This window comes from Neovison vison, chromosome 6, assembly GCF_020171115.1.
Source record: "Neovison vison isolate M4711 chromosome 6, ASM_NN_V1, whole genome shotgun sequence".
Classification (NCBI taxonomy): Eukaryota; Metazoa; Chordata; class Mammalia; order Carnivora; family Mustelidae; genus Neogale; species Neogale vison.
The window spans coordinates 221,881,285-221,908,127 of NC_058096.1; the positions used below are offsets into that span (position 1 = coordinate 221,881,285).

Here is a 26,843-nt window from a genome sequence, read left to right on the forward strand (position 1 = left end):
CTTTCCAAAAACCGCCAGACACCAGTGTTGTGAAAATACTCTATTTATTAAAAAGACTGGCAGAAGGAGGCTGGGTTCTAGGTTTTGAATGGGAAATTGAGTCCCAGCTCTGGGTTTGGGCCAGGCCCCGGGGGGGGGGGGGGGGGCGCGGGGCGGAGGGAGAAGAGAGTATGGGTCAGCCCGGCCACCTGGGAAGGCATCACAGGTCAGTGGCCGGACCCCAGTCATAGCTGTCCTCATCAGAGGATTCCATATCTCGAGCTCGTGTAAACTTTTTCTTCAGGGCTTCCCGCCCATATGTCCTGGGGATCAGGAAACAGGAAAGGCTGTGGGCGGTGGGGAGGCTTGAACTACCCTTACCTGAGGCTGACTCTCTGCTAGGCACAGTGTGTGTGGACAGAGATGAGCCGGACTGTGGATTTAGGGGTCAGCCCTCATTAACGAACTCCTATGTATCCTTCAAAGCCCCATCTCATGTCTTGTCCTTCTGGAAGCTTTCCCACTCCTCTCAGGAAATGGGCCCTGATTACCTGGGGTGGAACTGGCCCTTCTGCTTTTATCTCGCCCACTAGGCTGGGAGCACATGAAAACAGCTTGGTTCCAGGTCCCTTCATCCCCTGAGGCTGTGTCCCAGGAAAAGGGCTGAGGGGCTCCAGTCTGGAGTACAGGAGCTCTTACCGCACACTGTCCTGTCGCCTTTGACTGTGGTGGGGGTGGCTGTCCACCTAGGAGGGGAAGAAAGGAGGTCAGCACTTCCCCCAAAGTGAGGTAAATTGGGATGAAGTGCGCCCCCCTCCCAGCTCCCCACCTTGGCCCAAGCAGTGGGCAGCCTGTGGGCAGGCTCTCCAGCTCACAAAGCCTGCAACTCCTCTCTTAATTTTTAGTGAGAAGATGTGCTGGGATGGGGGTAGGGGAAGACCCTGGCTGAGATCCCCTAGCCTGTCGGCACAGGAGGAGTTGGGTTTTCTGTCTCCAGAATTCCTCAGAGGGCTGCTAAGAGTTCATAATCATGTACAGAAAGTGCTCAGGATAGTGCCTGCCCCATAAGCAAGCTTCCATGGACAGTTGAGCAGGTCGGGTACTGCTCAACTCCTGGGAATACATCATAGATGTTTACATTTTCACATTTAATTAAAGAGGGCCTGGAGGAAGGGGTACCTTTGTCAGATTTACAGAAAGGCACTTTGGGTGCTGAGGCAGCCTCACAAAGAATACTATATGTAAATATTTCTTATTGGTAAGCACCCAAGTCCTATGGGCTAGGACTTGGGTAAGCACATTCAATTTAAACCACCACCTTGTGACGTGGAGACTGTCTGTTCCATTGGATCCCAGATAAGGAAACACCATTGGATCCCAGATAAGGAAACACTGCGGTGAAAACATTTGTTTCAAGTTGTTCAGTGACTCATGGGTTCAAATAGCCTAGGTCTGGGTCTGAGACACTACTGTTTGTTAATATCTTGGGGGGAAACAGGCCCTCCCCCACCCTGCGGTGTGTCTCAGCCACATCCCAAAACCCCTGCCAAGGCCACCCCGGGTCCTTGCTCACCTGGGCCCCTTGGGGACTGGAGGCTCTCCCATGATCCCGCAGGCTCTGGGGCTCATCCGCCAGAACTGGCTCCGAGGACCGGGCCAGAGCTGGCGCTGGGGGACCCTTGTCCACGTCCGTGTGGGGCCCGCCCTCGCCGTCTGTGTAGCCCTCGCCGTCTGTGTAGCCCTCGCCGTCTGTCTCATAGTCGCTGTTGACCCGGCTGTCACAGCTCAGATCCGCGGAGCTGCCCACCAGGCCGCGGTGTGGGAGTTCCAGGTTGTCCTCCGAGGAGTCGTCCAGCTGTGGGGCGGGGCGCCCAGGCTAAGCCAAGACACCCCCCAACCAGCCAGGCCCTCCGTGATCTCAGACCAGATCCCTGACCCCAGACACCAGCCTTCGATCTCAGTCCCAAACCAGGTCATGACCCTGACCTCAGGTCAAAGCTGGACCGCGGACAAGCCCCCACCCCTGACCCGCACCTGGTCCTCCGCGGTCCAGATGGGCCGGGTCTGCTGCTCGTGGATGATGGCCTTGAGCTCCTGGTACCAGGCGTCATTCGTGCCGTGCAGGGGGATGGTGGCTGCGGGGAGGGGGGCATCAGCGCGGCGGAGAGCCTTGCCCCGGCCCCATCGCCTGCCCCGGCTCCCCGGCTCCCAGCCCACCGGTGAAGAGGTGCTCGCTGTGCTTGCGCAGCTCCCGGGCTTGCGCGTAGAGGTGGCGTGAGCTGCGGCGGGACGCGGGCGCCAGCCACTGGCGCAGGGCTTTGAGGGCCCCGCGGCTCTCGGGGGCGCAGAAGACCACGATGGGGTAGTACTGCACGTAGTTGAGGCGTTCGATCGCCGACGGCGTCACGTCCAAGAGCGCATGCTTGTTCTGGGCCCAGGCCACGTGGAGGCGGGGGCGGGGGAGGAGTGGGGCGCGGGTGGAGGAAGAGACCGCCGAGACAGAAACACGGAGACAGAGTGGAGACAGTCAAGAGGCAGGTGAAGAACAGCTCATCAGAGATGCTCCACCTTGACCTCGCCCCGCAGGTCCTGCAGGGCGATGACCCAGGGCTCGCCTGTCCCTCCCAAGCCCCCACATCACAGCACCTCCCCGAGGGGCGCTGCGGGAGTCCCTGCTTACTTTCTCCGCGATCACGCGCACGGTGTCCAGCTTGATGATCTTGGAGGGTCTGTCCGTCCTCAACACACTGTCTGTGGCGGGGAGAGAAGCCGGGGGCTTCGGAAGGGCGGTCACCAGCAGCCCATATGCAAGCCCATATGCAAGCCCACCTGCCCCTCCCCCGCTCAAGAACCCACCCTGGCTCCCCATCGCCGGGAGAGCAAAACGGCCGCAACTCCCCGAGCCTCGCGCCTGACGCTTCACTGCGCTCAGTCTCCCTGCTGACCGCGGCCCACACTGCTACTGACCCACTGGGAAACAGCCTCGGGGACAGAACGTCACTGGCTCAGGGTCACGAAGCCAACAAGGGGCAGGGGGAGGAGCCTGAATTGGGGTCTGTGTTCCAGACACTGCCTTTGCCAGACTTCACCCCAACTCCAGGCCTTTGCTCAGACTGTGGAAGGAGCCTGGTCTCCCATCCCCCATCAGTCCTCCAGGACTTGAGAGGGAGCACTGCTTCCTCCAGGAAGCCCTCTAGCAAAGCCAGGCAGCTGAAGGAGGAGACGCGCCCTGCCCTGGGGCGTGGAGGGGAGGCGGTTTCTTTTTTTTAATTGTTATAAAACGTGCATAACATAAAACGTGCATTACATAAAATGTGCCACCTCAACCCTCCCTAAGCGCACAGCTCGGTGGCACGAAGCTCACTCACGCTATCATCCCCATCCTCCAACTCCAGAACTTTCCATCTCCCCGCACAGAGACACTGTCCCTGTGAAGCACCGACTCCCCAGCCCTGCCCTGGCCCGGCTCCCACCGACTCCTGTCTGTGTGGATGGGACTCCTCTCGCTGAGCCCAGTGTCCTTGGGGTCCCTCCGTGTGGTGGCAGGTGGCAGGGTCCCTTCCTTTCTAAGGCTGGACCATGTTCCCACGTGGGGATGGACCGCGGCGTGTTTACTCATTGGCCCTGGGTCATGTCCACAGTTTGGCCTCCGTGGACAATGCTGCTGGGAACTGGGGGGTGGAGGGGCAGGGAGGGCGGGGCAGGGGTCAGCGTGACCCCTGCCCTTTACTTCTCTCGGGTGTAGACCCAGATGTGGACTCACCGGCTGGGTCAGATGTTGACTCTGTGTTTGACTTTCTGAGGAGCTGCCAACTGTCCTCCCCAGTGGCTGCCCCACTCTGTTCCCTGAGCCACGCACAAGGGCTCCAACTTTCCACATCCTCATGGACACTGGCCATTCATGTTGGCTTTGACACTATGGCCCTCAGGACCCCGGAGCCTCCTCCTGTGGCCAAGTTCCTGTCCCACAGACCCTGTGTCCCAGGTTGCTCTTGGAAAAGCCTCCTGGAAGGCTGCTGAGCCCCGGGGGCAGTGAGAAGGCCAAATGGACACCTCCTGAAACGCTCACACCTCCCTCGGCGGGAACCCCACACCCGGGAACCTCAGCCATGAGCCGCTGTCACAGATACATCTGGTGAGCGCAACAGGCCCCATCCGAGAGATGGGGAAGGGAGGTCTCAGGGAGGGCAAGCCACCAGCTCGGGGCCACCCAGCCACGAGCAGGAAGGGATTTAGGACATTGACTCCCCAGCACTGCTTTGAGCTGACAGGAGCCCGTCTAACGGCCTCTCCCATCAGAGGACCCTCCAGGAGCTCGTTGAGCTGTTGTGTCTGCAAACGCCTCTCCCCCTCCTGTGGGGGCTCCTGGGATCTCAGCCCCATGGGGCTCTGAGCGGAGGCTTTCTGTGTTCAGTGCATGCGCTCTGCAAATGTTTCTTGCTGGACAGCAGCCGCAGGCAGGATGTAAGTCAGCAGGCATGGCTGTCTCCCAATAAAACTTTATTTGTAGATGCTGAGATTCGAAGTTCATTAGCATTTTCACGTGTCACAAAATTTTTCTTTTCACTTCTCTTCAACCATGTAAAATGTGAGTACGGGGCGCCTCAGTGGCTCGCTGGGTTAAGTATCCGACTGGGGATTTTTGGCTCAGGCTGTGATCTGGCAGTTGTGAGATCGAACCCCGCAATGGGTTCCCTGCTCATGGGGGGGTCAGCTTAAGAGTCTCTCTTTCCCTCTGCCCCTCCCCCCTTGCATGTGCACCCACGCAGGTGTGTGCTCTCTCTCTCTCTGTAAAAATAAATAAATCTTTTAAAAAATGTGTAAATACCATTGTTAGTTAGCAGGCCGTATTAAAGCTTAGCTGATGGGCCAGGTTTGGCCCAGGAGCTTTAATCTGCTGACCCGTTACGCTAGCTTGTTTCTGGAGTCGTTAATTTGGGGCCTCCGCAGGGGAGCGTCTCTCTTGTTCAAAGCTGTGTCGGTGGCTCAGTTAATATCTCACCCACAAACGAAGGACCGGGTGGCACGCTGGCTGCCTGCTGAGCTGTGTTAAGGATTCTGAGGCTCTATCTGATTCCGGACATCAGCCCCCAGCATTAGAGGTGTGCGGGCGCCTCGTGTGCTCACATCTCCACGGGCTGCCAACAGCAGCAGCAGCCCGGCCATCAGGCTGCTTTGGCCCCAGCGGCGGGGGAAAGTCTTGTCAAATGACCCCGCCCCCAACAACAAGGCCGCTGTAGGACCTGTGTTCTCACCTGCGATTTCGAACTGGTCAGGCATCTCAGCAGTCAACTTCTGCATCGCGATGTCCGCCACAGGCCCCAGGATCACCACCGGGCGCTTGAAGCTGGCTGAGGGGCAGCGAAATGAAAACAATCAAGGTCCCATGTGTAGTGAAGACTGCTAGATCTAGCCAGGCCCATGGTCGCTCAGCTAAAGACTACATCTCCCAGCGTCCACTGCGGGCAAGGCTAGCCATGTGATGGTACCCTGGCCAATGGGGTGCAAGCACGGTTGATGGACGCTGTTCCGGGTTGTATCCTTCCGGGAAGGATAGGAGCCCTCTTCGCCTACCTGCCTTGCCTGTTACTTAAAAAGAGGCGTCTTGTTTGTGTCTGCAGGGGTCACGTGGGGTCCGTTAGAGCCGCCGAACCTAGCTAACTCAGTGGTCAGCAAACTACAACCCAGGGGCCACGTCCGGCGCACCGCCTGTTTTATGAATAAAGTTTTATTGGAACACGGTCACGCCCGCTCCTTTAGGTATTATCTCTGGCTGTCTTCCTGCAGAGCTGAGTCCTTCTGGTGGACACTACGCAGCCCATAAAGACTAAAACGGTGCATCTCTGACCTTGTACAGGAAGAGCCTGCCAACCCCTGGACCGATGGATGCACCATTTTAGCCAGGAGGAAACTGGCGCAGAGGGCACCCTGACAGGAGAAAGGGGGTAACCAGTACACCCCTTTGTACTGTGACTCTGTTCTTGTTCTCTTTTCCCGGACTCCAGGCCTTTCTCTCTCTCAAAACCTCGATACATTCAGATTTCTAAACATTCTTTGGTCAAAATTAAATTGGTGGCTTTTTATTTTTTAGTCTTTCTCAAAAAAATAAAGTGTTTGTCCTCTCCTGGACGTTGGAGGGGCAACTGCGGAGCAGCTCAGCCCATTCCCATCCCTCTGGCAGATTTTTTTCTTTTAAAGGTCTCTGCACCTGCGATAATTCCTTCTCCCCCACCTCCCCCAAGCTGTGGGCAAGGGCTCGCTTCCCCCGCTGCAATCTGGATGGGCCCGTCTCTGCACCAGCCCAGTGCTCAGAGGAAGGATCTATGATCTACACGCTGCTTTTGTGTGTATTTCCAAATATTTGATTAATTTCTTACGATTTTTAGCTCTTTTTTTGAAATTAACTTTTAAAATATACATAACCTAAAATTTACATTTTACTCTACATTTGAAGGTGTGCAGTTCAGGGGCATTCAGGATATTCACAGGGCTGTGCGGCCACCACGCCTACTTTCAGAATATTCTCATCACCCCATCAGCAGCCACCCCCTCCATCCCCTCCCGAGACCCCATGAGCCCCCTTCCCATCACTGGAGGAGCCTGTTCTCGACGTGTCACGCACGTAGACTCACACGCCCTGTGGCCTTCTGTGTCTGGTTCCCTCCCTGAGCGTCCTAGGCTTGAGGTCTGCCCCCAGGGTGGCGCGCTGGGGCATCTCCCTCCTGCTCAGGCCGAGGGACCTGCCCGCGCGTGGGGGACACGCTGTGTTATATCCCTTGATCTGCTGAGGATTCGGTTGTTTCCAAATCTGGGCTGTTGTGAATCACGCCACTGCGAACATGCGCGTGCACATTTGGGTCTAACACCTGTTTGCCTGGTTGGGTGTCTGTTTGACGCCTGCAGCACCCACGGAATGTGCAGTGCCCCCCCCCACCCCGCTGTGCTGTCTGGTGCCATGTGTGGCTGCGGAGAATTATAACGTGGCTGGACTGAACCAACACGTGCTTTGAGTGCAAAATACACCCCAGATTTCGAGCCCGGTGCACGCACAGAAAAAGATGCGAAGTCTCTCCCTGACAACTTATAATTGTATTATCTATTAAAACGATACTTTGGATACATTAACAAGACACCTTATTTAAACTATCTGTAACCATTTCTTTTTTGATCATATATGTGGCTAATTCGATTGGAAATAGGAATTAAATTTTTTAAAGCAAAGAAGCCCCCTCCTGTTTCCTCGGGCACCCTACAATAACCCCAAATGGGTATTTTTGGTGGGAGGAGAGAGATGAGGATGGGGGCTTCCGAAGAACACGTGGTCCACAAATTCAGACTATCTTAGGAGCCTTCTTCTCGGCCCCACCCCCTGGCCCCGGCCCCGCCCCTGGTTCCCCTCGCCCCTCCCCCCGCCCTGGAAACCCACCTTCTCGCAGCACCACGCGTTCGTAGGGCGGGTAGTGCCCCTGCCTGGTCAGAGCGGACAGGTCCTCGCGGCTCCGATGCGTGGTCTTCTTGGCTCCGCGCCGAAGGCCCCGCAGCCGCCAGAACTCGGCCCGCGCGCTGGAGCCCCCGGAGGCACCCGGCCCGGCCCCCACGGCGCGCTGGGCCTCCTCCAGACTGGCCAGCTGCTCCGCCCTGGGGAGAAGCAGGGGGCTGGTCACCAAGGGCGGCAGAAAAGCAGCCCGGGGACGGTGGGCGGCGAGGCCGTGCCCGTCTGCGGCGGGGCAGCCGAGGCCGAGGGGCTGCGCACCTGCTCTGGTTGGGGATGATGCCCCGCTCCTGCTCCCGGAGGTCGCGCCCCATGCGCACCGCCAGCCAGTGGCCCCCGCGGGCGCGGCTCTGCCCATGGTCGGGGTACAGCGTGTCCAGCACGTGGAAGACGTCCCCGCGGGTGAAGCCCAGGCCCGACGGCGGGCTGGCCTCCAGCTCGAAGTGCGTGCGGATGTAGAAAGAGTCGCCCACTCGGGACTGCACCATTTTCCGGAAGACTGCGGACAGGGGAGGCTCTGTGAGCGCCTGGGGCCGCCCCCGGGCCCCAGCCCTCCGGGCCACACACACACACTCACTGTCCTGCTTCCGCTGTGTCACCAGCGTCACCTCCTCGCCCGGTGGTAGCCCAAGCAGGAACTGCACGGCCTCCTCCCGGGTCAGGTTCCGGAATGGCACATCATTCACCTGCCAGGAAGGGGGCGCGAGATGGCACACAGCCCCAGCCGCCCCCCACTCCCCGCGCCGGGCGTCCCAGCTCCGCCCCTGGACAGAGCCGCCCCTCCCAGGAGGAAGATAGCGGGGACTGGACGTGGGGCCCCGCTGGCAGGGGCGAGGGGGCCCGGGACAAGGAGGACACTCAAGGCGGTTAAGATTATAAAATGGGCGTAAGGAGGTGATGGTTGTAGGGGCAGGAGAGGCACCAGGAAGGCATGACCCCGCTGAGGTGGTGGCCCAGATGAGCCGTGTCCTGGTCAGCAAGGTCGTGATCCGGCCAACAAGGTCATGACGCTGCCAGGGAGGCTTTAAAATGTCCAAATATCCGGGGGGGTGGGGTGTGACCAGCCTTCGGGACGGGCACAGGGGAGGACACACGGGCAGAACAGACCCGGGAACTGCACCCACTGCCGGCGGTCCCCAGTCACCTGCAGAATCTGATCTCCCTCCTGGATGCCCTGTCCATCAGCCGGGCTGCCCTCCTGCACCCCCGACACGAAGATGCCCACGTCATTGCCCCCGGCCAGCCGCAGCCCGATGGTTGTGCCCTTGGGAAAGCGGACCACCCTGGAGTCGGGGCTGTACCTGGGAGGGGAGGCAGAGGCCGGGTCAGGCTGGAGGGGGCAGGGAGGGGGCATGCTGGGCGTCCTTGGGAGAGCCCCCACCCCCTCCGGGCCTCAGTTTCCCAAACGGCGCCATGTGGTAGACGCATCAACAGACTGGGACCAGAAGGCAGGACCATGTGTCCTAGAGAGGTGGCCCCTGGATGTGTGGGCCTTGAGCCAGTGGGCTTTCTTTCTCGGGGACATACCCGCGGTCCTCCACGCTCTGGCTGCTGGACACCCTGTAGATGTCGTAGCTACTTGGCCTCGGGGAGTCTGAAAGGGAACAGCAGTCTCTTTCCAAAGCACACGGACTGGTCCAGCCGCCATCCCGCTGCCGGATGGCCTCCCTACCCTACAGTGCTGTCACTCAGCCCTCCACCCTCCCCAGGGAGCCATCCCTGACCTCTGAGGCCCATGCCAGCCTCTCCTGCCCTCCCTGGCACAGACTTACTGGCTGGGATCAGAAAAACCAGAGGGACGCTCAGAGTCACCACCCTTCCCCATCAGCTCACCTGGTTCTGAGACGGTTCTGGAATCCACCGAATTTTCCCGATGAGGTGGGGGGCTCTCCCTGGAGGGGAACAGACTTGGGGTGAAGTGGGGGTGGACGGACGCTGAGAGGCAACTATCGGAATTCTGACTTCTCTGCACCCGGGTTCAACTCCTGGTCCTGCTCCTTCCCAGCTGGGAGACTACGGGCGCCGCTGCTCTCTCTGGGCCCCGGGGATGGCTATGGCAGCCATGTGAACTAGTTGGGGAGGGGATCACCCACCCCCAAACCCGACAGTCCTAGGGGGCGCTGTGGCTGTAACCCGCAAAGATCACGCATCAGAAGGGACCCGCCAAGCCGCCCCAGCTCTGGAATCTTGGACACCGCATGAGGACGTTTCCTGGCGTTTGGAGCTGCTAGACTTTGGGGCAATTTGTTACACAGCTGCAGATAACAGAGAGACCCCCTGCCTCACAGATGCGGGATGCTTAAGCAGGCTGCCCACTTTCTTATCCCCACCTGTTGGGCACTTAGGTTTTTAAAGATTTTTATTTATTTGGTTGACAGAGAGACACACAGTGAGAGAGGGAACACAGGCAGGGGGAGTGGGAGAGGAAGAAGCAGGCTTTCTGCTGAGCAGGGAGCGTGATGGGGGGCTCGATCCCAGGACCCTGGGATCATGACCTGAGCTGAAGGCAGACACTTAATGACTGAGCCACCCAGATGCCGCTGGGCACTTAAGTTTTTAGGCATTGAGTTGTGTCCCCTCAAAATTCATCTGCTGAAGTCCTAATGCCCCGGCCCATCTCTGCATGGGACAGTCCTTGGAAATAGGGTCGTTGTGGATATAACGAGCAGAAAGCAGGTCCTACCAGTAAGAGCAGGGCGCAAGCACCCTGATCCCTTGTGACTGGTGTCCTTACGAAATGGGGACACTTGGACACAGAGACAGAGGGGCACAGAGGGGAGATGATGTGAAGACGGAGAGGAGGTGGACCCCTCCTAGGGCAGCGGGGAGGGGGGCTACTGGAAGCTACCGGAAGCTAGGAGAGCCCCACCCCCACCCATGAGCCTCCAGAGAGAGCGTGGCCCCACCCACGCCCTCCTGTGATGTCCTAAGCCCTCACGTCTGAGGCACGTTGTCATAGCCACGTTGTCATAGCCGCCAGAGGACACAATGCAAGGTCACGGCCCCCATCCCCATCTGTAATCAACGTCACAAGGAACAGGAGCCTTCTGAACTCCGCACACATCCGTGGCTGTTGTGCCCCGAGAGAAAATCCCTAAAGGTACGTGATGCCTTCTGGAGTCTTCTGGGCTGTGATGTGAAATTCAGTTCCTTCTGCGTTAAAGTCAGGCCATAGCAGGACCAAGAACCCAGAGCCAGTCATGGGGGCAGGGAGGACTATGAGTGGACTGGGGAAGCCTCTTCCAGGCAGGCTGCCAGGTGCAAAAGATGTATGTGCCCATGTTCCCCTCGGGCTCAACCCTTCTGGCCGAGGGGGTACGTACTCGGGAGAGTCGGTTTGGCTGGCGTCCAAACTTCGTCGCACGTGCCGGGGTGGCGGTGGGACATGGGAGGGTGGCGCCTGGGACAGCTCCGAGCCGAGGTCCGAGATGTCTGCAGGGCAGAGCACAACCCCTCAGGCCTCAGTCCACACCTTCCAGACTGGATCCATTTCACAGAGCAAAACATCAAGGCCCCTCACAGCAGAGGGACCCAGACCGAGTAACTCGCCTGCTCTGACTTACTGTGTGGCCTTGGGCAAGTTTCTGTCCCTCTCCTAGCCTCTCAGGAGCTAGGCTCGCCAGTCCCCGCCAGGCTCTGCCCGGCACTCTCTGCCTCCCCTGCCCTCCACTGAACCCCCAGGGCCTGCTTCCGGCCCCTCACCGTCCAGGAGGGAGCTGTCGCTGTTGCTGTCGCTGACGGCCGGTGGGATGTTCACCAGGAACTGCCCTTGGTCCCTGAGCACCAGGAGAGTCAGCTTCCCTTCTGACTTCTCTATCAACCGCCGTGTGTCGCTCAGAGACAGATTCTTGCTGGACACACCATTGATCTAAAAGGGGCCAGGAAGGAAGAAGACGGGAAGGGAGTTAATGCAAAATCGGGGATACCAGAAACAGATAGTCTGTGCAGTGCGGGTTGGGGATGGGTGGTTAGAAACACATAATACCCAAGAATTCACAAGAACAGCCAATCTCTAGAGGAAATAATAGAATTGGATTCTTCCTGCTTCGAGGAGACCATGCCCGGAAGTACCTCCCACAAGAATTCCAGAATCGGCCAATTTTCTGAGGGGCAGGGTGGGCACTAGGGGAAAACTAGAAGCAGGTTGACTCCCCATCTTCCTAGAAGGGGAACTTCTCAGGAGACCCAAGGAACAGTTGTTAGAAACAAGTCTAAATAGGGAACAAGGGAGTAGATAGCCAAAGATACTAGAAGACAATTGTAGGAGGTACTAGAAACAGACATTTAGAGGTGCGTTAGAAACATAATTTGGGGAAGGACTTAAGGTCCTCTCCGGGGTGCTCCGGGAATCCCTTTCCAACATTTCCCCAGTGGTGTGTCTGTTTTCATCTACCCCGGGGATTGTGAGTTTCTCATCCCCCCGCCCCGCTCTGGGTTACCTATTTCTAGCATCTGCCCCAAACCACTAGAAACAGACAATTCCTCCAGGTCACTAGAAACAGGTAACTCTGAAGAGGCTCTTGAAGCAATGCACTGGAAACGGTTTGGAAATCAAACACCAGGAATCACTAGAAACAGGTTTTCAGAAGAGTCTGGAAAGAAACCAGCTCTAAGGCAGAGCCGCGCCTCTAAGCCTGACCTCTGAACCGTCAGCACCGAACACCCAGGACAAGTTCTGGAAGGAGCTCTGTGGCCAGCACCCCCATGGGATTCTGGGAATACTGGAACCCGATATTTGGCCGTGTTAGAGGAGAGAATGGGGGCAGGAGGGAGCCCGCGTTGTCCTCTCTAACCTTTGGGAAACAGGCAACACCCAGGAGGCCCACGGTTCCAGCCAGCTCTGCAGACCTTGTCTGTGGCGGGGTCTCCCTGACCTGTCCCCAACAGGAAGTCTGGGCTCACCTGTAGGATGAGGTCACCTTCCTGCAGCCCACGGTTCCTGGCGGCCAGGCCCGAATCGGTGATGTGCTTGATGAAGATCTGACTGCCCAGGGTGACCCCGAACTCTGTGGGGGGAGGAGGGAAACTGAGGCAGGGCCTGGGGTCTGGGCTGCAGGCTCCTCTCAAGCTCAGACTTCTCACCTGCCCTCAACCCTCCCGCTGGCCTTCCGGGCCACCCACCTGAAGGGAGAGCTCGGGCCTGGCCCCCTCCACGCCACCCTGGGGCTGTTCTGACAACCCACCAGCCAGGACTGTGATGTCAGCACAGAAGGTCACGGCCAGGGGCCTGGGAAGGAACAGCGCCGTGGTCCCCGCTCCCCAGCGCCCTGCTCCATCACCCCACGGATGCTACTAATGACATCACCACCAGGGTTCAGGATGTGACCGTTGCTATTAAAATCCCAGAGTGGGGGACCCCTGGGTGGCTCAGTCGGTGAAGTGTCTGCCTTCGGCTCAGGTCATGGTGTCAGGGTCCCGGGATCGCGCCCCGCTTCGGGCTCCCTGCTCAGTAGGGAGCCTGCTTCTCTCTCTCCTTGCTCTCGTGTTCCCTCTCTCTCTCCCTCTCAAATAAATAAAAGCTTTTAAAAAAAATAATAATGATAAATAAAATTCCAAGGTGGGGGACAGATGTTCTGGGGCCATCTGTCACATCATTACATTTAGAATTCTCAAGTCCCAGAGCTGCCATGGACTCGAGATAGGGTTGGAGGTCACGACCCCGTTGGTGGCACGAAGGGGATTCAGCGATCGTGACGCTCCATCCACGTCCAGTATGTGGACTTCCTGGGGACCGCTCGACATCGTCACAAACCTAGTGGCTTTAAAATGATACCGATCTGCAGTCTCATAGTTCCGGGCTCCTGCCCTTACCTGGCCCGCGCGCTGTCCCCCCAGCTCCCCGCTAGCAGCGCAGGGTCTGCCCGTCTCTGGGACCCCCGCCCTCTGTGTCCCTCTCATGAGGACCTCATGGGGATGCCAGGCCCCCGAGAAACCAGGGTCACCCCCACCTGGGCGGGCGTGATAAGGTCCCCTCTGTCACAGGAGGGGACACATCCACAGGTCGCGGGGTCCAGGCCAGGCACATCGGTGGGGGCCTTTACTTTGCTGACCACAGGCCACGCGGGACGGGGGCCAGCGCGGTGGCGGCGCCCCTCAGTGGGAAGTCTGCACCGTCCGGCCGCCAGCGCGCCCCAGCCGCAGACTCACCTTCGCTTTCTCGCCTCCGCACCAGCACGGATTTCACGGGCCTCATGCGCACGTCCTGCCGCGGCAGCCGCTTGAAGCCGGACACCAGGGCCAGCCCATTGGCCTCAGAGCTCGCCCCGGGGCTCCTGCGCCCGTGGCTACCAGCCCGGCTCCGGCGGCCTGCCCTTGGCCGGCGCGAGCGCTCATCCCAGGAGCGGCCGGAGCCACTGGACGTGTCCCCTTCATAGCCGCGGCCGTGGTCAACCTCGTCGGAGTCCCGATGGCCCCGGCCAGAGGGGCCGGTCTTGGTGGCGGGCAGCTGGATCTTCCGGGGACGCTTCACTGTCTGTTAGGGGAGGAAACGGGGGGCCGGCTCGAGGCTCTGCCCCCATCCACTGGGTGGTCCTGGGGGACCCTGGCCCCCTCTCTGGGCCTCAGCGTCCAAGCTGTGAAATGGGGACAAGAGTCCACTTGCTTATAGAAGCTTACACTCAGATTGCCCCTGGGCTACAGGACCAGGTGGGGCTCAGGCTGGGGGGAGAGGCGGCCCCTGGCCCAGAGGCTGCCCCCCCCGACCCCCCACTCACAATGTTGGCCAACTTCTTGCAGGTCTTGAGTATCTGAATGGCAAAGGTGGAGGTGACACTCTCCATGGAGACCCCATTCACCATGACGATGTGGTCCCCCAACCTGAGGGAGGGGGCTCGGTCTCAGGGAGGAGCCCTCACAGGGGAACCCTCTCCCCAGGCCTTTCCTGGGGGCTCCAGACACTTCCCCCAGTGCCCCACTTTGGGGTGGGCACCCCCAGTTCTGCAAGGCCTGCTTCTAATTGGCTGGGGACCCATGTCTCATAAAGACCTTAATCGTTCTGGGTCTCAGTTTCCTCATCTGTAAAATGGGGCCAATCATAGATGCTTCTATAATAATAAAATGCAACCACAGAACAGGAGCTATGATTATAATGGGTGTCTTCATACCCCTCATTTCTTCTGTGCATCCCCTCTTCCTCTGTCTGGGTTTCAACATCTCTCTTTCTCTCTGAAGCTGTTCCTTGAGTCTGGGCTGAACCAGATCACCCATGAGTCGCTCAGGTCCCTGAGCCATTTCCCCCAACATAACTCCCCAGAGCCTCCTGCCCCCAAAGGCTCAGGACACTGGGTCTCCCTCCAGCCAAAACAGCCTTCCCAGTCCTCTCATTCCAGGAATGCCTGGGGCCACTATGACCCTCAGAGCTACATCGGAGGACTAGAAAGTGCGTTGGGGAGAGGGAGGGCCACATCGCTAACTTGGTCCTGCCACCAGCTCCAAGCCCTGTGTTGCCAGAGCTAGAAGGCAGCAGGCACTGTGCTGGCTCCTTGCTTTGGCCCACACGGGTCCCTCCTCTCAGCCAGCACCCCTGCCGCCTTCCTACTCACCGCAGTCTGCCCTCTGCTGGTCCCCCGGGCAGCACATCAGACACAACCACGGACCCACTAGGCCGGTCTCGGCCACCAGAGATCGCAATGCCAAAGCCTCGCTGGGGGTCCTAAGAGATGAGGAGACGTAGGATGAGCATCTGCTTCCCCTGGGGACAAAGATTCTCCCATCCAGTCAAGCAGCCCCGGACCAATAGGACATTCCTGTTGGTGCCCACACGGGGAGAAGGAGGCCTCACCTTGCAGAGCGTGGCCGTGTGCTGTTCCCAAATGGTCAGCTCCTCCATGTCCAGCACCTGGAAGGAGGGGATGCAAGGTAGGTGTGAGGCCATGGCAGGTCCACTGAAGCACTTGGGGGTCCCCTACCCTGGTTGGGGAGCCCGGGTCTGACACTCCCACCATCCAAGCCTGTGGGCAACTGGCCACCTCTCCAGGGGCCTCAGCTTTTGTATCTGTGAAGTGGGTCTATGTCAGGGTTCTCAGTAGGGACCGCTCTGCCCCCCAGAGGATATCTGGAGACATCTGTGGTCATCATGACTCCAAGAACCGGGCAAGTGGGGGGACAGGGGTGCTGCTCAACCCCCGCAGAGCAGGGCAGTCCCCCGCAGAGAACAATCTGGGCCCAAATATTCATATGCCAAAGCTGAGACCCCGGTTTAAGTGAACCATAATGGTAAGAGCGGAGAAGGCAAATGCCTGGGGGACCGGGTCTGGGGGGACCCACGCCTGCGGGTCAAGCCAGCTCTGCCAGGCAGAGGGCATTTTTTCCGCTCCAGCCCCCCAGGCCTCCTCACTGTTCCTCCTATGCTTGGGGCCTTTGTACACGCCGTTCCTTCCTCCTGAACTCTCTTTCCCCCAGATCTCTGCCTGAGTCCTCCCTTGGCCTCCTGTTCATCTTGGCTCACGTGTTACCTTATTGGGGTGGCCTCCCAACCCCCTTTGGAGAACAATAAGCCCTCCCACTCCACAACAGATCCCCTTAGCCACCCTGCCCCAACAGGGTTTCCCAATTCACACAACCTGGGACCCCTTGACCTTCTCTAGATTTTTTTGCTCTTTCCATCTCCCCTCTCTAGAAAACCAAATCCGGAGGCAGAGATTTTTGTCTGCCTTGTTGGCAGTGGAGTCCTGATTCACAGCAGGGATTCAACAGCTGCTGAAGGAAGGAAGGAAGGAAGGGAGGAAGGGGAGGAAAGAAAAGAAGGACCGGCTTTCCTTGTGCCGAGGACTTTGCATGTCCTATCTCATTTAGTCCACTCACTGAAGGGAGCTTCTATTATCTATTATCCCTATGTTCCAGAGGAGGAAACTGAGGCACAGAGAGGCAAAGTCACCTGCCAAGCCAATAGAGCGGACGGAGGTGGCGGCTGGGGAATGTGGACCTACCAGATCATGGATGGGAAGGCAGAAAGGAGGACCCCCCCCCAATTCAGTGGTTCTATTTCCCTGGGGGCCTGGTAGAAAGGACCTCCCTCCCCAGCCCGGCACCGCAGGTGGGTGATTCTCTCAGCAGAAAATCCCTGCGCTGGCGGCTGCAGCCTGGTTCCCGGGAGAGCAGCATTCCTGGCTCCCAGGGAGAGGGGAGTGGGGCGGAGGAGAGAGGAACAAAGCCCAGGGCGGGGCCTCCCTGGCACTCCAGGCTCTGCTACCTGGAGTGGGAGCGGGAGCAGGAGGGAGAGGGCAGCGCTCACAACCAAGACTCAGCCCCCTTGGCTGGTGGTGGTCCTGGAGCCACTCCCAGCCTTGGCTTCCCCTGCTGTGAAATGGGTTGCCCTCCATCCCCGCTGCCGGTCATTCAGGGCTGAGGCACCCTGGAGCGGGGCTCCGAGGAGCCACAAGCCAAAGGCAGAAAGAGCCTCCGCCCCCTTTCTGCCCCCCTCCCAAGACGCAGCAGGTGTCTCTTTCCTCCTCTGCACATTGATAAGAAAACCTGTTCCGAGGGCTTTACACACACCAACTTGCCCAATCCTGAGGGGCCCTAGGATGTGGCCTCCTCCAAAGGGAGAGGGAAGGACGGCCCAGAGAGGTCCAGTACCACGCCTGAGGTCACACAGCCCACGGCGGACCCAGGCAGCCCGTCCCACACCCCTGCGCCTCGCCACAGACCCCAGCCTTCTTCGGCTTCATTCTTCTTTTCTCCAGAAACTTATTTTTCAAAACAGAATCTTTTTACTTGGCTTTGATTTTGTGCTGAATTTGGCCCCCCGAATTTGGATTTCCTGGCCTTCTTCTGAGAAACAGCCCCAGGGAACCAGGGCCCCCAGGGGACAGGTGCAGGTGGCCCAGGCTTGTCCTGTCTTGCACAGGTTCGTGCCTCCTCGGTTGTCAGAGGCCTTGACTAAAACCCAGAGAGCCAACCCTAGCACCGCCCCCCGGCGCCCCCTCAGCCCAGTTCACCTCCACAGCTTTCCCTGATGGACCCCTGTGCCTAACATACAACCCCAGGATTTGCGCACGGTTAGCCCTTGCCGCTCCGGGTCTCGGCTCCAAAGCTGCCTCCTCAGGGAGCCGGCCCTGGCTAGCCAAATTTCCCTGGCTCCCAATCACTCTTCTGTGTTTTATTATGTTTTATTCATGGCTTCCAAATCGTCTTAAAATATCCTGTGTGATCATCCGTTGGCAAGTTTCTGGTCTTCCCCCCTGGGCTGTGAAGGCTGGGTGAGCCTGTCTCTTTGCACACTCTGGTCATGGCCCTTGGCACCTCTTGCCCTGTGATCAGCCTCTGCTCAGAGCCTTAGCACGAATGGTACTCTCTGGCAAACTCCTATTCAACCTTCACAGCCCCAGTGCCATTGTCTCTTCCCTCAGGAAATGAGTCTTCAATGGCCCCATGCACACATCTCACATCCTTAATTACTGGAATCTGGAATGTCCCTGTGCACTATGTCCCGTACACTCCTCTAGTCTGAGGGCATGCTGGTGGACAGGGCTGGGGGCCCAGGGACCCCAGCATCGTCTCCACAGCACCAGCAAGGAGACAAGAGTTTGGGGGAACGAGTGAACGGTGACAGGAAAGGTCTATTCAGCCAGGAGATCAACCGGTCTGTCGCGAACTCCTAGACCCCTCAGCCAGTGACCCATCGGGGAGAGCTCTGAGGGGGCGAGGCGCACCTGCTTCCCCACCCGCCGAGCCCCAGGCCAGGGACAAACAGCAGAGGGGAGGAGGAGTCGCCCAGAGCGGGCAGGTCAGGTGGTACCAAGTCACACAACCCCAGGCACTAGGCTCGGGGACTGCAGTCCTCTCTCCCCCGCCCCGCCCCCAGCTCCGGGAACAAAGGTGAGGGAGGCGGGAAAGGGGGCCACAAACAGGCCAGTTGGGGGGGCGGGATTCTGGAAGCTGTTTCCCCGCAGCCAAGAAGAAAGCTGGCGGGAACCTTAGGGCTCGAGCAGTGTGGTCTGGGACAGCCATATTTCCCCCCGGGCCTCAGTTTACCCCACTCCCACCCCCGCTCGATCTCCCACCCAGTGCAGACGCCGTGAATCGGTGTAAGCTCCATCCCTGGAGGGCGAGGTCCCCCCAAACAGAGACACGGAGATCCCCTCCCTCCCAGCAGGGAGGCAAAGGGGCATCTCGATCCCTGTCTCTGCCGTCCCAGTATACAGCAAGCGCCCAATACTTGGCGGTTGCTTCTCCAGCAGCTTCCTCGCTTTCACTGAAGCCACCCCAGCCCACAAAAGAAGCGATCGCTGCCGTTCCACTGTGGCTCAAACTTGAGGGGAACACCGCGGGAGCCCGGCGTAAACATCTTCACAAGGCACCCAGCATGTGCCAAGCGCTTAAAGCACATTTTTCTCCTAGGATCCTCCCTTCGCCCTTCTTTTAAAACGGTCACCAATTTTATAGGCGAGGTACAGAGAAGCTTTGTTTCGGGGGCCCAGAGTTATACAGAAAAGTCAGGATTTGAACCCAGGTCTACCTGGTAACGAGGACGACCCTGGGGCAGACAAAGCCCCCAGAGACAGCTTTTGGACACCAGCGGGCGTGAACGCCCCTCGCTGCGCAGCCTCGGGCTAGCCACGCTATTCCTCTGGGCCTCAATTTCCCCATCTGTAAGCTGGGGTGATCTGGGGCCCTGGGTCCAGTTCGCAGCCCCCACTCCGGCTAGATTCCCCTCCCCCTCCCGCCCTCGGCGGGCTACTCGCCTGGAATCTCACGGCCATGGTCCACCCCCGGGACTCTCCAGCGCCCCTGCCCCTGGGCGGCCTTGGAAACGGTCACTCGGTCCCCACCTTGGGGTGAGGGAGGAGGCTGGGGAGGCTGGCGGCAGAGTGGCCGGCCCTCGCCCTCCTCCAGCCCGCTCCGCGGCTCCCGGCTGCACCTGCCCCTCTTCCTCCTCCTCGTCCCCTACCGGCCCCGCCCCGGCCCCGACACGCCTCCGGGACGCCGCGGAAGGAGGCCGCCTTTGCCCCTGATCGCGGGATCCAGGCGCCGGGGCGGGCGAGCCAGGCCGGGTTTTCCACCCGGCTGAGCCTCGGCCGGCCGTCGGGGCTGGAGGCCCGCCAGGCAAGGCTGCCGCGAAGACCCGGCAAAAATTCCGCCGCGTTTCCGAACGGAACCTGCGGTTCAACATCCGTGGTCCCGGCCCCTTTCAGGAATCAGGTGGGACCACGGCAGCAGGAGCAGGTTCAGTGCCGGAGACGTCCAGAACGGAGCGCTAGCCTTTCTCGGGGCGCCCCGTCGCCGGGAGCTTTACCCCCATTACATAGAGGAGAAACTGAGGCCTGGTGACGTCAGTGGCAGGGACTTATGATGCACGGAGGGGCGCGGGGGCAGGAAGACCTCCCCTGGGGAAGGTGAGGGAGAGAGGAATCACCTGGGTGGGCGGGGCTGACGGTGGCTCCACCCACACCTTCCTTCCAGCTATATTTACCTGGACACCCAGCTGTCTGGGTGGCACCTCATGCCAAGGTCGAAAGGGCAAATCAAGGCACACGCTTCCCAGCCTCATCCAGTCCGTGCTGGCAGAGAGGAATCCCACCCACGCTGTGGCGCAGAAAGTAGGGAAGAAACGAGGAAACTGGGGAATCAGGAAATGCTTCCCGGAAGAGGGAGCATTGCAGCTGGGATTTTGAAGGTTGGGTAAGAGTTTGCCAAGTGAACAGGATGATATAATACAATCTTTGAGCCCCCCCCCATGATTTCTTACCCCTCCCCATTTCAGTTCTCCCCAAAACACGAGTCCGCAGAGCCCAGCCCGCCAGCATGGGCCTCTAAGCATCTCCAAAGTTCCCCCAAGACGGTAAGCCTTGGCAGAAACCCATCTGAGGACCGACTCCAAACCTCGGGGCTGGAGGGGAGAGCTCCGCTTTTCCCCAATATGATCTTTGGCCACCAGCAGGCGGTACACAAAACCATTTTAGGTAGAACAAGGTCAAACTTTTTTTTTTTTTAAATAGCTGTGTATTTGTTTTAATGAGTCATAGGAAAACATAAGTGAGCTCCCCGCTGACATGCGTCGGTGGGTGTTGGTGGCTGTCAGTGCCCGGGAGTGGCCCGCGTGTGGGGAACACCCCGAGCTCCTGCTTCACTACAGACCTCAGCCCCAGTGTCTATGGACTAAAGGGGTTCAATGTGCAGTAATGAGGCTCCCGGCTCACGTTTATCGAGAGTTTGCTTCGCTGCAATTACACATAATGATGGGCCTTAAGCCCACTATTCCAGCCACCCCCGAGCCGGATCACTTTAAGGACATAAAAATCTGCTTTTCCCCAATCTACTTCATTCTTGCATTCATAGTTTTTATTCAGTCATTAACGCAAGAAAGTGTCTCCTGCTCCACACCAAGTACCTAAGCGGGAACCCAACCCAACTGACTTCCTATCTGAAGTGTCAGTGCTAAATTCAACCAGGAGGGGGCAGTGCGGGCATGGCGTGAGGGAGTGGGGGGAAGGGAGCATGCTTTGGACGGTGGGGTCCCGGAACTAACCCTGGGATGACCCTGCTCCGTCTTTCCGAGTGCCTAGGGGGGAAACTGAGGCTCAGACAGAGAGCCGGGGCTGGACGGAGGTCCCAGAGAGTGGTGGCCGCAGGAGGGGTGAGAGCCTGGGGATGGGGCCCACGGACGGGGCTTGGGGCCGCGTGTACACCAAGGGCTGATGTGACAGACCCAGGAGAGCCAGATATTCGAATCGCCATGTAACATAAATAGAAAGGCTACTGAGACTCGTGAGAGCATCGGAGGGAGACACGACAGGGGCTGGGGGCTCAGGGAGGGGTTCCCCGAGGAATGGCACTCAAAATAAGAACCGAGTTTAGGAGGAGTGCCCTGGATGAGAGGGATCCAAGCAGAGGAACAATTACATCTAAAATAGTTGAGGGACGGGGCGCCTGGGTGGCTCAGTGGGTTAAAGCCTCTGCCTTCGGCTCAGGTCATGATCCCAAGGTCCTGGGATCGAGTTCCGCATCGGGCTCTCTGCTCAGCAGGGAGCCTGCTTCCTCCTCTCCCTCTGCCTGCTTCTCTGCCTACTTCTGATCTGTCTCTCAAATAAATAAATAAAATCTTTAAAAATAAAATAAAATAAAATAGATGAGGGAGGAGCCGTGGAAAGATCTAGGTGTTCCAGGCAGAGGGCACAGCCTGTGCAAAGGCCCTGGGGCAGGACCACGCCTGGCACATTGGAGGAACAGCCAGGAGGCACTGGTGCAGAGTGGGTGGGGGGTAAAGGGATGAGGGAAGGGCAGGAAGAGGATCGAGGAAGGCCATGCAGGGGCTTGGGGGCTCAGGTGAGGACTTGGGCTTTTACCCCCAGGGAGGATGGAGACCTGGAGGGCAGTGGGCACAGTGGGGCGAACCCTGATTTGGGTGATTGCAGGCGCCCCCCCGTGGTCACTGGGGGAGGACAGGCAGTGGGGGGCTAAGGCAGGAGCTGGGTACTAGGGAGGTCAAACCTGGAGGCCCTTGCAAGGTGTGGCTTTAAAACAAACAAACGTGGGCGCCTGGGTGGCTCAGTGGGTTAAGCTTCTGCCTTTGGGTCAGGTCCTGATCTCAGGGTCCTGGGATTGAGCCCCACATCAGGCTCTCTGCTTTGTGGGGAGCCTGCTTCCCCCCCTCTCTCTGCCTGCCTCTCTGCCTACTCGTGATCTCTCTCTCTCAAATAAATAAATAAAATCTTAACAACAACAACAACAAAAAATTTGACCGTGGGGCCCCTGGGTGGCTCAGTCAGTTAAGCATCTGCCTTCAGCTCAGGTCACGATCACAGGGTCCTAGATTCGAGCCCCTCATCAGGCTCCCTGCTCAGCAGGGAGCCTGGTTCTCCCTCTGCTGCTCCCTCTGCTTGTGCTCTCTCTGTCTGTCAAATAAATAAATAAAATATTTAAAAATAAAATAAAATTGACCGAAAAGTTATAAGTACAATTCAGAAAGTCCCTAGAGGACCCTCACCCAGTCTCCTCCGGCACTAACATTTTCCACGACCGCGGTGTACTGTCAGAACTAAGACACCAACATCCTACATCACCATGAACCGAACTGCAGACTGCTCGAACGGGTGCCCACATGCGCTCACACGCGCCTACGCACACACCCAGAATGCTGACGTGGACTTACAGAGGGACAGTAAGCCCACAGGGCAGTCATCAACAGCCTCCATTGGACAAAATTCGTTTGCATTTCTATGGACCTGCCCAGGCCTGGCTTGCTGCCGCCACTGCCAGCGCCCGGTTTCCGCAAACTTACAGGGCGGGGAAACAGTTCCGAGGGCAGGAGAAGGGCAGATAGTTTTAGAGGACACCCCAAAGCCTGGCATTGATTGGATGCTCAATCGCTCTACAAGCACTAGGGAGCCATTGAAAGTTCTTGAGCGAAGGTCGCAGCTTATTAACTGCACATTTATTTATGGGACGATTTTTGGAAGATCTCTTCTTCCCACTGGCCTGCGAGCTCTACCCTCAGAGTATCTCAGGCACCTAGAACAGTGCCTGGTATGCAGGAAGTGCTTAATGAATGAGTAAATAGCTCCTGGGGAGCCACCTAAGGTACTGAGCAGAGGAGAAAGGCCAGTGCTGTGTGCCCTGGGGCGGGGGGGGGGGGGGGGGACACATTCAGAGTGGGGACTGCAGCGGGCCCAGCCACAGAGCCCATAAGGACTGGCAACGTGGGGGTGGCAGTCGTGGGGGAGGCTGTGCTCCTCCCCTGCAGCAGAACCCCCCCCCCAGAGCTCTGTCTTCCTCCTGTGGTGGGGAGGGGGAGGGCCAGGTAGGGGTACGTTCTGAGTCCCCCTCCAGCCACATTCCACATTGCAATCTTCTAGAAGAGTCTACATGCCCCTCCTTACCTTCATTCCCCCTCTATGCCACAGTGGTCTCCTTAAGGTGCCCCGGGACCCCCAACGTTGCCAAGCCCTGGGACATACCTCCACCCTCCTGTGAATGCTGCCCCCCGATGCTGCCCCTACCCCCCCTGCCACCCGGGCATAAGGAATGCACCCGACAAACCCCAAAGGAGCCGCGCTTTCTGCAAAAACCCTGATCATCCCCTCCCGGTAGCGAAGGTCAAGGGACAAGGTCACAGCAGGGAGGAGGCAGAGGAATCCTGACAGCTGAATGGGCTCTTCGGTCCTAAATGGGGCCCCGAGGCAGAAAAGGACATCCCTGCGCTCAGCTCCCGGTGAGGGAGGGTGTTGGTGTCAGTCCTGGCCACAGCACCCTGCGGTCGGAACGTGTTAGTGTTGGAGACCAGGTGAGGGTCATATGGGGACTCTCTGAATTGTATCTACCGCTGTTCCGTCAGTTTTAGATGATTCAAAATAAAATGTTTGCTCTAAAACCACACTTCGCAGGGCCTCTGCCTTTGGCTTCCCTGGTCCTCCTGCTCCTGCCCTCACCCCCACAGTCTGTCATCCCCGCAGTGGCCACCAGAGGGTGCCCGGGAGCTCGCGAGTCCAGTCCCACCCTCCTCTGCCCACAGCCCTCCAGGGCTCCCACCTCCCTGGGTCAAAGCCGATCCTCTGTGTGGCCCCCAAGACCCTGCAGGACCTGCCCGGTCTCCTCCCTGTCCTCCCCTCCTCCCTCTCTTCCCCTCTCCCATTCTGCTGCAGTCACACAGGTCTCCTGGCTGTTCCTCCAACATGCCAGCCCCGGTTCAGCCCCAGGACCTTTGCATGGGCTGTGCCATCTGCCTGGAATGCTCATTCCCCCAAATAGTCACTTCCTTCATGTATCCTCAAACGTCACCTTCACAGCAAGTCTACCCTGATCTTTCTTTTGAGGGTTGTAAAATACCTCATTGACTGTTCCACTCCTGTCCCCGCTGCTTTTCCACATTTCCCTCCCAGTGACACTGACCAGTCTTTAACCCCGGATACAATTTCCTTCCTTATTATATATCCTGTTTCTTGAATGTCTTCCTCTGCCAAAACACAAGCCCACAAGAGCAGGGATCTTCACTGGTCTGGTTCCCTGCTGAATCGCCAAGGCCCAAAAGGGCACCCGACACACAGTAGGTGCTCATTAAAGCAAGTTTGCTCCCTGGGCAGCCTCTCCTCCCAGCGGCATCTCTCACTAACCTCAGCCCATTCCAAAGGGTGTCAGGCTCCTCCCTGAGCAAACACTGCTCCTCTGGCTCAAGGCCAGGCTGAGGAGGAAGAACAGGTACCCATCAGCGGACTTTCGCCAGAACTCAGGGCCATGCGGAAGCCCTGCACCATGGAGGAAGGAATTTTATAAGATGCTGAGCCTGGAGTGTTGGTTGTTGGGGGTGGGGTAGTCAGAGGCAGCCTCCAGACCTCCTGCTCTCCTGTCTGCCTGAAATCCTGACTTTGCTGTGCAGCTGCAGGCAAACAGCTGTCCCTCTCTGAGCCTGAGTTCAACTTCTGTCTATTAGGAAGGAGGATGGGACATGGCAACTAGCTTGGCATTCTGAGTCCTGGTTTGGGGTGGGACCGTTTACCACCCCCCCCCCACCGACTAAGAATCGATTACCTACACTCTCCTTTGCTGCTTTTAGCAGCCCTGGGTCACGCTGACTCGAACTGTACCCATTTTACAGAGTGGAAAATTGAGGTTTTGATAGGCAAAGTGGCTGGTGGCCAGATCTATCTGACTCCGTGGGTTTTCTCTCCAAATCCCAGGCAGGTGGGATTCTCACAGTCCAACTATATCCCCTTCCAATGCCACAGACTCCAGATTTGAAGCCTCTCCACTCCCTGGGAGTGACCCCCAATTCCAGACCTGTTGCATACCCTGAGACTCATGTGCCTGTGCCCCCCTGGCCCCAGAGGGCCCTCTTTGTCCCAGACAAAGAGACTTGAAGTGCAATCAGACACCGGACTGGCCAGGAAGCTTTGTTTTGCGCTTTGGGGAGCAAATGACCCAGAAAAACCTCTTTCCTCTCCACCCTGTCCCCTCTGGGTTCTGAGCTTTTTTGACTTGGGGACCACCCAGCACCTTGCCCACAGGAGGCTCTGCCCATGCCCCGCCCCCCCCCCCCCGCCTTGCTTTTCTCCATTGGCAAGTTTTGCCCAGAGAAGGAATCGAGACAAGTGAGATAAGCCTGCTGTGGGACCCCTCCCTGGCCCCCTGCGGGTCCCAGCAGTGGGGGAGGCACGTGCCACAGCCTGGAAACTTGGGAGTCTCTTCGGGAGTTCCAGGAAGTGCTGCCTCACCTGCCGCCTCCCTACCCAGGCCTCCCCTTCTCGGTTTTGGGGGCTCAGAAGCCAGCCTTTGCCTCTTCTTCCTCCCTGGCACCACCTGGGGCAACAATGACCCTTTTAAGCCTCTGGCTCCAGTGTCCTGGGCAGGTTGCCAGGGACCGTAACTGCCAACCACATAATCCCTTAGAAACTATGTCAAATGCCTGCGCAGGAGTGTCCGTCTCCTGCTTTCCGGGCAGTTGAGGGGAGATGATGGGGGTCCCAGGACCCCGTGGTCAGGGAGCTGGTGCTGCTCTGTGCAGAGCAGGATGGGGAGGGGGGGACTTACCTATCTAGGAGGCAGGATGGCCTCTGGGCAGGCGGCGGCAGCCAGGGCTCGGGTGCCTGGCTGGCATGGGGGTAGGGAGGGGCCCTGAGGTTTGAGCTCTGTCCTCCTCACTTGGGTCCCCAACTTTTCCTCCCCTGTGGAGGCAGCGTTCTGTCCCGTGGCAGGTGGAACCAGCAGGACAAGGTGCACAGCGCCAGAGAGAGACCAGCCGCTGGTTGGGCGTGTGGCTTTGTTGCAAGGTGCTCTCACGTGGGAGCAGCCGGCCTTAACCCCTGCTTGCCCAGAGGCCAGGGACGCTGAGGGACTGACTGCCTTGTTCGTGCCACTGAGTGCCAGGCCCTGGCTTCAGCACAGGGACTGGAACGTACACGCGGGTCCTCGGGAAAACAAGCACGTCTCGGCTCCCCTTCTCGCAGCCCTCCTGGAACCTGGGGCTGACAAGCCCTTCCAGCAGGCGTGCCATCCCACAGATGACTACGGATTCCTGGCTCCTTCCCGCTGGACAGATCTGAGTGCAAATTCTGCCCCAGCTTGGATTCCTGGATTCCTACCCTAGGAGTCCTCAACTGTTACCTTGATGGGAAGCTTCAGGCAAGTTGCTGCATCTCCTCAGTTTTCCCAGTTGAAGAATGGCAAGAATCCACCAGCCTCTGCTTCCTAAGACTGTTTCAGAAGTTGGATAAGTGGATGGGTGTCTGGACGGTGCTTATAGAACCGTGCAGGGTACGAAGTAGGTCCACACCCTCTATCCACTATCCATCCACAGGTCAGAAAGAAGAAGGGGCAGATAGATGTAAGACACACATCGGATCTGGAAGGCTCGGCATGCAAAAAAAGAACGTAAAATAACTCGTTTTTTATTTTGATTCCCACACCTAGAATGTTTTGGGTTAGGTCACATATGTTGTTA

General features: G+C 58.4%; 1 protein-coding gene across 2 annotated transcripts; it reads right to left on the bottom strand.

Moving 5' to 3' along the window:
* Window positions 1-25: 25 nt before the first annotated feature.
* Window positions 26-26,091, bottom strand: TJP3 (tight junction protein 3). 2 transcript variants are annotated; one of them, XM_044254561.1, is made up of 21 exons: window positions 25,934-26,091; window positions 15,252-15,308; window positions 15,013-15,122; window positions 14,185-14,287; window positions 13,619-13,943; window positions 12,374-12,477; window positions 11,174-11,339; window positions 10,795-10,903; window positions 9,305-9,363; window positions 8,999-9,065; window positions 8,616-8,772; window positions 8,049-8,157; window positions 7,733-7,970; window positions 7,406-7,617; window positions 5,235-5,330; window positions 2,660-2,730; window positions 2,197-2,407; window positions 2,014-2,114; window positions 1,553-1,834; window positions 679-725; window positions 26-302 (listed from the first exon to the last, which is right to left on the bottom strand). In XM_044254561.1, exons 2-21 carry the CDS (start codon window positions 15,297-15,299, stop codon window positions 200-202), a joined length of 2,718 nt encoding a protein of 905 aa, XP_044110496.1. In that variant the 5' UTR covers window positions 15,300-15,308; window positions 25,934-26,091; the 3' UTR covers window positions 26-199. The 2 variants fall into 2 exon arrangements, with proteins under 2 accessions (XP_044110496.1, XP_044110495.1); XM_044254560.1 differs by lacking the exon at window positions 25,934-26,091 and adding an exon at window positions 19,156-19,335.
* Window positions 26,092-26,843: the final 752 nt, after the last annotated feature.

Coding starts and splice junctions, on each gene's coding strand:
- TJP3 (XM_044254560.1), bottom strand. Junction 13,944..14,184: donor GCAAGAAGTTGGCCAACATT/GTGAGTGGGGGG, acceptor CTCCCCTAACAG/ACAGTGAAGCGTCCCCGGAA. Junction 5,331..7,405: donor ACGCGTGGTGCTGCGAGAAG/GTGGGTTTCCAG, acceptor GCTGCCCCTCAG/CCAGCTTCAAGCGCCCGGTG.